The following is a 10652-nucleotide window of genomic DNA, read 5'->3' as shown; positions in this document are numbered from 1 at the left end:
TTTGCCAATAAGATAAATCAGAAGATGAATGAAATTGATCATGTAAGTAAAACCTTAGGCCATGAGCCTTCACATGATATCCTAGATGAATTTTCTCAAGTTCAAGAATTGACAAGTGAGCAATGAATTTCTAAGAATAAAAAGAAAATATGGTATTCTCATCCACTTAGTCATTCAACAGGAAGGATATCATCACTCAATATTACGTGACAAAAACATTAACCATCATCGCTAAAATGATGTGACGCTATTCCTTCCTTTTCTATGATGCTTATGCAACAAATTTTATGTTTGTGCAACACATTTAATTGGTACCATTAGGAAGTGAACAAATGCCCAAGGCAGGAATCTCACTAAAGGTGATGAGAAGAGATAATGTAGAAAAAAATGTATGGGGGCAGGCGGGGAGACTGGCTTGATCATTTTAACAGGTGTTTATAAATCCAAACTTGAAAGCATTTTTAAATTATTGAGGGAAGATGGCTATATTCTCTCTGCAATAAAATTATGAGCTGTCAATTTTTACAATAATTAAATGAAATTGCAAGTATAAAAAAGACCAAGAAATATGATGAACCTAATAGAGATGTATTTAAAATGTAGAATCAGTATTTGTAAGATGGATATATTCCAGGTTCATGCATAGCAGGTGATTAGCAGCTAGCTGTATTCCAATGGATAATGCTCATTTCAGAAATCCTTGCCTTCAAAACTGGGAAAATACAAACTAAAAACGTGGGTTTACCATATTTAAATTCTCAGTAAAATTAAAATATTTACTAGGTTAACTCTTATTAAAATTCTTAATAGTTATTTCTCACTATTCCTTTATTCTTAGTTCTGTAAATTGATTGCAAAATAATCTAAAATATAAAGGGCCCACTGTATCCAGATAGTCAATGGTGCTGGCCTGGTTTTCTGGTATAGTAAGGGGACAAGGTGGCCTCTTGCTATATTTGATACTCCTGCAATCACCAGAACTGATGAAGTTTAAAGTAGGTTCAATATGGAATTGTGTGTTCCAATGCAGGCACACCTGCAGACACTGCCATACACACCCACGCAAGCCAGGCCCCGCCCTATTAGTTCATTTTCACATTGCTGATAAAGACATACCTGAGACTGGGCAATTTACAAAAGAAATGTTTAATTTGACTTACAGTTGCACATGGCTGGAAAAGCCTCATCATCATGGCAGAAGGCAAGGAGGAGCAAGTTGTGCCTTACACGGATTGCAGCAGGCAAAGAGAAAGAACTTGTGCAGGGGAACTCCTCTTTTTAAAATCATCAGATCTCGTGAGGCTTACTCACTTCATGAGAACAGCATGGGAAAGACCTGTGGCCATGATTCAACTACCCCTCTCTGAGTCCTTCCCACAACACATGGGAATTCAAGAAGAGATCTGGGTGGGGGCAAAGCCAAACTATATCACTATCCCTGCTACCCCACCCCCCCCCCACAAACCAGAGAGTAACATTAACTAACCTGGCCAACATGGTAAAACCCTGTCTCTACTAAAGATACAAAAGTTAGCTGGGCATGGTGGTGAGTGCCTATAATCCTAATTACTTGGGAAGCTGAGGCAGGAGAATTGCATGAACCCGGGAAGTGGAGGTTGCAGTGAGCCAAGATTGCGCCACTGCATTCCAGCCTGGGCAACAAGAGCAAAACTGTCTCAAAAAAAAAAAAAAAGAAAAAGAAAAACTCTTCTGAGTTATGCAGCTTCAAAGAGGATGACAAGATGCGGTCAACAGGAATCACTCCTCCAGATTATAAGCAGCTGTTTTTAAAAAAACGTTTAAAGGAAATAGAAAAAAAAAACCATCTAGTTATACAGAAAGATATATCAGGTAACCTCATAGCACACTCTAACCAATGCCTGCCAACCTAAACCTAAAAGAATATATCGATAATTCAAGATTCTGTTTCTTAATCAAATGTGAGTACCTACTTTGCAAAAGGAAAAGTGTACTCTACAACAATTAGAGGGTCTTCTAACATTTCATTTGCTCTACAAATTCAGCAATCTCCATGGAGAACTGGTTCGATCAGATTCTGCAGTTCCAGGTGAGGGGCAGCTCTGCCTCCAGGGCTAGAATGCCTACCTGGCTAATCTTGCAAGTTAGCTCTCCAAATAAATTTTCCCACGAAAAAAATTCTTACCCATGACCGCTGGAGTCTGCATATTATTAACGTTATGCTATGTAATGTTAATTAACAGTCTGCATTATGCTACATTACAGACTGCATAAATAGATATTTTGAGGGGATCCTAGAACATGACTATTACAACACTGGAGAAATATATCCTCAGTAATTTACAAATAAAGTTCTGAAACACTACCTGTTTTGGCTATGTTAAAAGATTTACCTCCTTTTCATACCTCTTTTTCAATGAAGTCATAAAACAAAGCTCATTCCACAAGGAATATTTCTCTAAATGCCTCATTAACAGTAGAAAAACATTCATCTTCTATCCAAACAAGTCTCATTAACTACCAAATAACAAAATACTGTCAATCAAATATTGTCTCAGGAAAATGGTAGTTTGTTTCTCTTTCTTCAAGAATTATCATGTAGCATCCCCTGAAGATGTTTTAAGTCAGGTATGTTAAACTCCTATTCTGATTCTTACATTTCAAGTGTCAAAAGGAGGGCTGGTTCCTGGAACAAGGGGGCTGCCAGTTGGCAGGAGCCCAGCTTGTGTGTGGATCAGTGATGCAATACCTCTCTGGCTTTGCCACATGAGGAAGAAGCCCTGCCTGCCTGCAGGACTACAAGGAAAGAAGTTAAAACATCAAATGATGCAAGTGACCCGATATCCTAATTGTACTGAATCCAAACCAATTTTTAAAAATCTTAAAAACATGAATAGTTAAAAATAATAAAAGTTCAGTGGCTCAACTTTAGAAAATATTAATAGGTTATATAAACCATTTGTCTTAATGGAAAATAAAGAATGATTAGAAATTTCAAGTCATCCAGGAATTACACTCGCTGTTCAAATACAGTAGTCACTGGCCACATGTGACTATTAAACACAGTATGTGACTAGTTTGAATTGAAATGTGCTGTTAAATGTTTTAAAAAGTGTTAGATTTTAAAGACTTCTTATGAAACAAACAAAAAGAATGTGAACAATCTTATTAACTCTTTCACACTGTACATGTTATTTCAGATACACTGGATTAAATAAAGTGTTGTTCAAATTAAATCCACCTGTTTCTTTTGACTATTTTTAAATTGTCTACTAGAAAATGAAAAAGTAGGTGGCTCACATTACATTTGTATTGAACAGCTGTTTGCTAAAAGATGGGAGGATCTATAACAGGGGTTATAGAAAAAAATGGCAAAATAATTTCATAGTGTTTGAAGAAAGTTTATGAATTTGTGTTAGTCCACATTCAAAGTCATCCTGGGCCGCAGGCTGGACAAGCTTGCTACAACATCCAATTATGGATCATGAAGTGTTTAACAAAAGCTATGAAAAAAATTAAAAATATACAATTCACTTTGCCTAGTATTTTTCGAGGACTATGTGCAAGACATACCAGACACATAAACTACAGTTTGGATTCTAACAGATAAAAGGAGATATGATTCCAATTAATTGGAAGATAAGTTATGGTCTTGTAAGAACACAAAGGTAAAGCAAGGGCAGTATAGCAGAGGAAGGCACCTGCAAAGACTTGTAAAGAATCATCTTTTCAGGTGAACATTAAAAAATATACAGGATTTTGACAGGTCAGAAGATGTGGCACTTTAGAGTTGACAGATATCTTTAACACACATTATTTGACGAAAAACGAAAAATATTTCAAAATGAGGTATGACAGATATCTTTATCATACCCCATTTGACGAAAAAAGAAAAATATTTCAGATGGGACAGAATGGTGGGAACAAAAGCCTAGAGAAAGAGAAGGTCAATAGTTTTAGGAGATAGAGTCACAAACAATGTATAAGGTTTTAAAATGCAGACTGAAGCCATGTCAGAGACTTCTGAATGCCCTGTGAGAGAATCTGGACTTCTCTACAAGTAGAATAAACCATCAGATATTTCCTACCAACTGTCAACAGGATTAAAACCACATAGTAGAAAGATTACTAAAGCATGGAAAGAATTATCTGGAAAGAGAGTGGATGAAGCCAGGGTGGTGGTGGTGGGAGGGGGTGGGGGGTGGTGGGAGAGAGGGAGACTGAAAATGCAAGAAAAGGAGAAGAGATGATTAAGAGTCCAGACAGAGGCCAGGCACAGTGGCTCACACCTGTAATCCCAGCACCCTGGGAGACCAAGGCAGGTGGATAACCAGATCAGGAAAATCCTGCATGACACAGTGAAATCCCATCTCTACTAAAAATACAAAAATTAGCCGAGTATGGTGGCATGTGCCTACAGTCCCAGCTACTCAGGAGGCTGAAGCAGGAGAATGAACCCAGGAGACGGAGGCTGCAGTAAACTGAGATCGCACCACTGCACTCCAGCTGGGGTGACAGAGCGAGACTCCGTCTCAAGAGTTCAGGCAGAACGTAATCATAAAAGGGAAGACAGGAAACAAAGGGATAAAAGAAGGTACAAGAGATGCTGAGGAAGAAGAGAAAATTCATTGATTTATTCAACAAACATGTACTGGGCACCTTCCAAATGTCAGGTACCATGTTGCAGAAATTCACAATGGATGACTGTGGAGGGGTTATCTGCAGAGCATGAGAGAGAGTTACTCTGGGGACCAAGGAGAATGAAGTTGGCCTGGATCAACTGCTATGGAGAAGATGATAGGTCATCAGACAGAGATAATTAGGTGCATCTAGTAACATTAAGATCCCAGCTGATGTTACAGCATGAATAAGAAATGGAATTAACTGGTAAGGTTACATGACCTGATACTTTAGAAATCCCAGAAGCAACTAAAGGAAGAAATCCATTTCTCCTAGCTATGGAGAATTGACAAAAATATGTTTAGAAAATGTGAAGGGTATCAGCTAAGTCAAGGATGTTCAATGAAATGGGTAAGAATGATTATCCATTGATTCCATCCTGATTAGAAAGGCTGGCAGGAAAAAAAGAGGATAACAGTCTAAAAAGCCTGAACTGGGGAGGTGATTATAAGGGAAGATCATGATCAGAAGGGAATATCAAAACTAGAAACCTTATGGGTACAATATTTCTAAGAAATATCAGAGTCTTAAGCATGGCTGTGTTCAGGTACTGAAATGGGATATAAATGAAAGTAACTAATAAGGAGCTGGCTGGCATTTCAACTTGGATAGTGACATCATCACTGAAGACAGTAATAGGCAGAGTAGCCATATGACCCAGTTTGCCTGGATCCTTCAGTTTATGATTGTGGTCCCAGTGTTCTATCTGGTATAGATAATAAACTCTGTGGGGGCCCTCGGAGCAGATTACACCAGAAATTAAAAGAAAAAAAAAAACAAGCATCCTGTAGCTGGTGATTATAACCTTACAACTCCTATTGAATCTTCTGTTTGGAAATCTGTAGCTCTAGGGAACATCTGAGAGAATACTAAAGAGAAGTGATGGAATCATCACCTTTTAGAGGGTGAGACAGCATGGAATCAATGCCTGAACCAGATGGCCTATCCAACCCAAAGATTCTCATCTTATAATTTTATGATTTGAATATAGACGTTTGCCTTCAATAAGAATGAGAATCAGATAAGAAGTTATGGGATTAAGAAACTAAGAAAAAGGGGCAAAAACAGGTTGCTTTACGATCATGAAATCAAAGGTGGTTAAAAAAATAAAATTAACAAGCATTTATAAATGCCTTTGACTTCCACTATGAAGGAAAAGAAGATGATAAAAGGCCACAAGGAAAGACCTTTACACATCCACACACAAAACCCCCAAAATCTCAAACCGTACCTTTCTTAACAAAAATTCACCTTGAACTAATGACTGACAATTCCAGATAGCACTTAAGAAATATTTTAAAATGAATAACCAAAACAGAATGCCATTATTATTTCAGCTCCCTGTTGGAAATACCAGTAACCTATGATAGTAATCAGTGGGATTTTTATCCTAAGTTTAATATTAAATAGTCGAAATTAACTCTGTGATGGGTGATTGATATTATTAATAAAACAGGATGTCATAAAAAGTCATAGTTCAGATTTTTTCCATAACAGCAGACTTTGATGGGAGTGGGCAGAGACCCTTTTAGTGATAAACAGAAAGACTAGTTTACAGAAGAATACAAATACTCTATGAAAGATGTCTCAGCATCTCAGACTGAACACAAAGGCCACCTTACCTCCCATCTGCATAGTCTGTGTCTGCTCCGCCCCACCAGACATCTGAGTCATCCTCCTCGGCGTCAGCAGAATCCACATTGTCACTTTCCTCAGCCAGGGGGCAACACACAAACTCCACCCCTCGGAACTTGTCAATTCCGCAGGGCAGCAACATGCCGTAGTCATGCAGGTTGGTACTCTTTTCACTGCACGTCTACAAAGCGTAAGGATAAAACAGTGAGTAGTAGAGTAGATGCGTTTCATTCTAAGAAAACTTCACGTAAAAAACATCAACATATTATTAGGAACCAGTTTCACAAAGGAAAAGATGATTTGCTTTTTGAGTGAATTTACAACAGGACTTTTTGTTTTGAAATGGAGTCTCGCTCTTGTTGCCCAGGCTGGAGTGCAGTGGTGCTATCTCAGCTCACAAAAACCTCCGTCTCCCAAGTTCAAGCAATTCTCTTGCTTCAGCCTCCCAAGTAGCTGGGATTATAGGCGTGCGCCACTACACCTAGCTAATTTTTGTATTTTTAGTAGAGATGGGTTTCACCATACTGGTCAGGCTGGTCTCAAACTCCTGACCTGGTGATCCGCTCACCTCAGCCTCCCAAAGAGCTGAGATTACAGGTGTGAGCAACCACACCTGGCCAATTTTTTTTTTTTTTTTTTTTAGCATGGGTTATACTTTGGTATTCTTTTTATTCTTAAGTTTATTATTTCTTTAATAAGACCATGATGTCATATAATAGAGGTTTATGTGAACAAATGGAATGGAAACTAATTGGGTAATAGGATGTAGAGGGCTCCAGTGGTGAACAGATACCAGAGAATTAATGCTTTCTAGCTTGATTCATGTATCCAGAAACTGTGGCCATTCCAGGTAGATTCCCAGCTCACTCCTACCTCCCTTACAGATGGAAGTTTACCCCACATGGACCAGCCTTATCCTAGAAATTCTGACTCTCTTGGCTCACTTTCAGGGTTAACAAACCCAGGAAGAGAAGCAATTATCCTCTGCAGCCACTATGAATCAGAACTTACAGTCATTAGAAATTTCTCCTTGAACATCTTTTTGCTTTGCTGGGATTTGCTAAATTTGCACAAATCTAAATTAGCATAAAGCTCTGAGAGCATCCACTAGTGATAAAGGAAGGATTAATAATTCAATACATAAAGGTAAACAATGAAAATATGACAGACTGTAGTTTGACCTTGCAGGAGTCATGTTTGTTTCTTAAAGACAAAGGAATTTTCTTTTGAAAACACAGAAGAAATAAAAAATGATTTTCAAATAATAAAAATCAAATAGGTAGCTGGACTTCAAATTATTTGGCTTGTTTTCTTTTTTTCCCCCCTCTAAAACACATTTGTGTACAACGAAAATTCTATTCTATAGTGGATCCAAATATATTACTTAATAAGAGGCAAAAAATAATGCTAACTCTTCAGTGGTATTTTTTGCCCCACAGCTATAACCCGTATACAACGGTAAAGATGAGCTAGATGAGACTTCTCAGACCCAGCACTACTGATGTTTGGACTGGATAATTCTTGGGGGTGGGGGGCAGTTATCCTGTTCACTGTAAAATGTTTAGCAGAATCTTTGGCCTATGGACACTATCAGATGCCAGTAACACCACTCCTTCAAGTTGTGATAACCAAAAATGTCTCCAGACAGGTACCTGGGAGGGACAGGGGCTCAAAACTGACCCCCAATAAAGCATGTTGAGCTAGATAAAGGAGCCTAATTCTAGTAGACTCCTCTTACCACAAATAAACTATATAAACTTATTAGAAAAACATACAAAAGGACCCCTGTGAAGATGGTCATACCACACAGTGACCTTTCCATGCTAAGTATCTCATGTCTTTCCTTGGCTTAGCCAAAAGCAGAGGTTAACCAAGTGCTCGGTCAGACTCATCCTGCGGAAAAATGAAGGCGGCAGGCATGGCCTGATGAATATAAAATCGGACAGTGTAGCTTAGAAACTGAATTCTAACTGGAGGTTTCGGGCTGGTACAAACAAACAACTTCACTGTTCTACCACTCTATTCACTAATAGATAGCAGGGGAAAGCGTTAAATTATTAAAAAATTGTATATGACAAAAGAGAACAGGTGAATAAAAATAATTTGAAGCGTAAACTTGAAAGTTATAACTATTAAAGATTATATTTGTAAGTTATAAAGCATGGCACAGACAACTTATATTTTTAAGTTGCAAAACACGGGACAGACACATAATGAATCTAGTCCACTGGCCCTATTTTTGACTTTTTAAAAATATTCACGGATGTGGGGGCTGTGCCTGTGTGGGGACAGGGTACACGGGAACTCCACTTTCTGTTCGATTTTGCTGTGAACGTAAAATCACTCTGAAACCTAAAATCTGGGTTACGGAGAGTACTGTTGGGTTTTCTTAAATAGCTTGTTAACAAAGCTGCTGCCTCAAAATACCCTCTAAATTGCCATCAGGTATGTCCCCAGGAAGTCTTCACTTTGCAGTAAGAAAGAATTTATGGGCTGGTACCTCTTTGGCGACAGTGTGCCAGTGAAGATGAGTTTCGCAAACATCCATCCTCTCCTGGTGTAAGAATTTGCACTTGTCGGGAACCAGAAGGGCATCGCTTACAAACTCACCAACTGAAAGAAAGGAAAACCACTTCCTGTCATTCCGTCTGAATCACAGTGTTCTTACCGCAGAGAAGGCATCAAGGAAAGACAGACTTCAGACAGGTTATACAGCCTTTCAACGCCTAAGCAACCAAATCAAGACACTAGTACCTTTTAGAATGCTGTGTCTGGCCACCTTAAGCAACTCGGTTTCTTGCCACATCAAGTTTAATGGTTAAAATAGTTCCCACATGCTGCAAGTGAAATTGTCTCTTAATTAATCCAAATTTCTTGCTTCAGAATTAATCCTAAGAAAGCTGCTTAACTAGAGAACCAATTACTATTCTTTTACAACAGGGGGGTAAAATACAAATATTGACATTGTCTAGGTGAGCATTTGAGCAGAATCAATATAAATCCTTGATTACTTTTCTTTCTTGGACATTTTAATCTGCTTGTAAACAACAGAAACTTTAGCATTTTTCTACTTCCTGAGCAAGAAACCCAAAAGTGTATTTTATATATATGTTTACATAACACTCACAAGAAAAAGAGAGTTTAATTCAATTTCATTGTGAAAACTGTTCCTCAGACCATTTTTGTGTGTGAGATGGAGTTCTTTTTTTTTTTAATTGCATTTTAGGTTTTGGGGTACATGTGAAAAACATGCAAGATTGTTGCATAGGTATACACAGGGCAGTGTGATTTGCTGCCTTCCTCCCCTTCACCCATATCTGGCATTTCCTCCCATGCTATCTCTCCCCACCCCCCTGTCCCTCCCCCATTTCCCCCCAACAGACCCCAGTGTGTAGTGCTCCCCTCCCTGTGTCCATGTGTTCTCATTGTTCAACACCCGCCTATGAGTGAGAACATGCGGTGTTTGATTTTCTGCTCTTGTGTCAGTTTGCTGAGAATGATGGTTTCCAGGTTCATCCATGTCCCTACAAAGGACATGAACTCATCATTTTTGAATGGCTGCATAATATTCCATGGTGTATATGTACCACATTTTCCCTGTCCAGTCTATCATCGATGGACATTTGGGTTTGTTCCAGGTCTTTGCTATTGTAAACAGTGCTGCAATGAACATTCGTGTGCATGTGTCCTTACAGTAGAACGATTTATAATCCTTTGGATATATACCCAGTAATGGGATTGCTGGGTCAAATGGAATTTCTATTTTTGGATATATACCCAGTAATGGGATTGCTGGGTCAAATGGAATTTCTATTTCTAGGTCCTTGAGGAATCACCACACTGTCTTCCACAATGGTTGAACTAATTTACACTCCCACCAACAATGTAAAAGTGTTCCTATTTCTCCACATCCTCTGCAGCATCTGTTGTCTCCAGATTTTTTAATGATTGCCAATCTAACTGGTGTGAGATGGTATGAGATGGAGTCTTGCTCTGTTGCCCACGCTGGAGTGCAGTCACGCAATCTCAGCTCACTGCAACCTCTACCTCCCAGGTTCAAGCAATTCTCCTGCCTCAGCCTCCTGAGTAGCTGGGATTACAGGTGCACACCACCATGCCTGGCTAATTGTTTATTTTGTATTTTTAGTAGAGACGGGTTTCACCATGTTGTTCAGGCTGGTCTTGAACTCCTGACCTCATGATCTGCCTGCCTCGGATTATAGGCAGGGATTATAGGCGTGAGCCACCACACTTGGCTGACTTTTGTATCTTTAAAGAAAATGTATGTCATGCAAATTATTTCTAGGCATTTCTGATACTGAAGACAGAAAGATATTACATAAAGTCCTACATGAACT

The 10652-nt window shown here is 38.8% G+C and overlaps 1 protein-coding gene across 8 annotated transcripts in view; it reads right to left on the bottom strand.

The window, feature by feature from the left end:
* Positions 1–10652, bottom strand: part of APP (amyloid beta precursor protein) — a 279992-nt gene that overhangs the window by 154159 nt on the left and 115181 nt on the right. For all 8 annotated transcript variants that reach the window (XM_032277112.1, XM_032277105.1, XM_032277108.1 and 5 more), the window contains exons 4-5: positions 8795–8907; positions 6282–6475 (exon numbers count right to left, since the gene is read on the bottom strand). In XM_032277112.1, the coding sequence (XP_032133003.1) occupies positions 6282–6475; positions 8795–8907 (307 nt within the window). The remainder of the gene's footprint in view (positions 1–6281; positions 6476–8794; positions 8908–10652) is intronic.

Source organism: Sapajus apella, unplaced genomic scaffold, assembly GCF_009761245.1.
Source record: "Sapajus apella isolate SASKATOON/1434 unplaced genomic scaffold, GSC_monkey_1.0 scaffold8, whole genome shotgun sequence".
NCBI classification, from domain to species: Eukaryota; Metazoa; Chordata; class Mammalia; order Primates; family Cebidae; genus Sapajus; species Sapajus apella.
The sequence above is the reverse complement of the archived record's forward strand: the minus strand, read 5'-3'. Positions and strand labels throughout refer to the sequence as shown.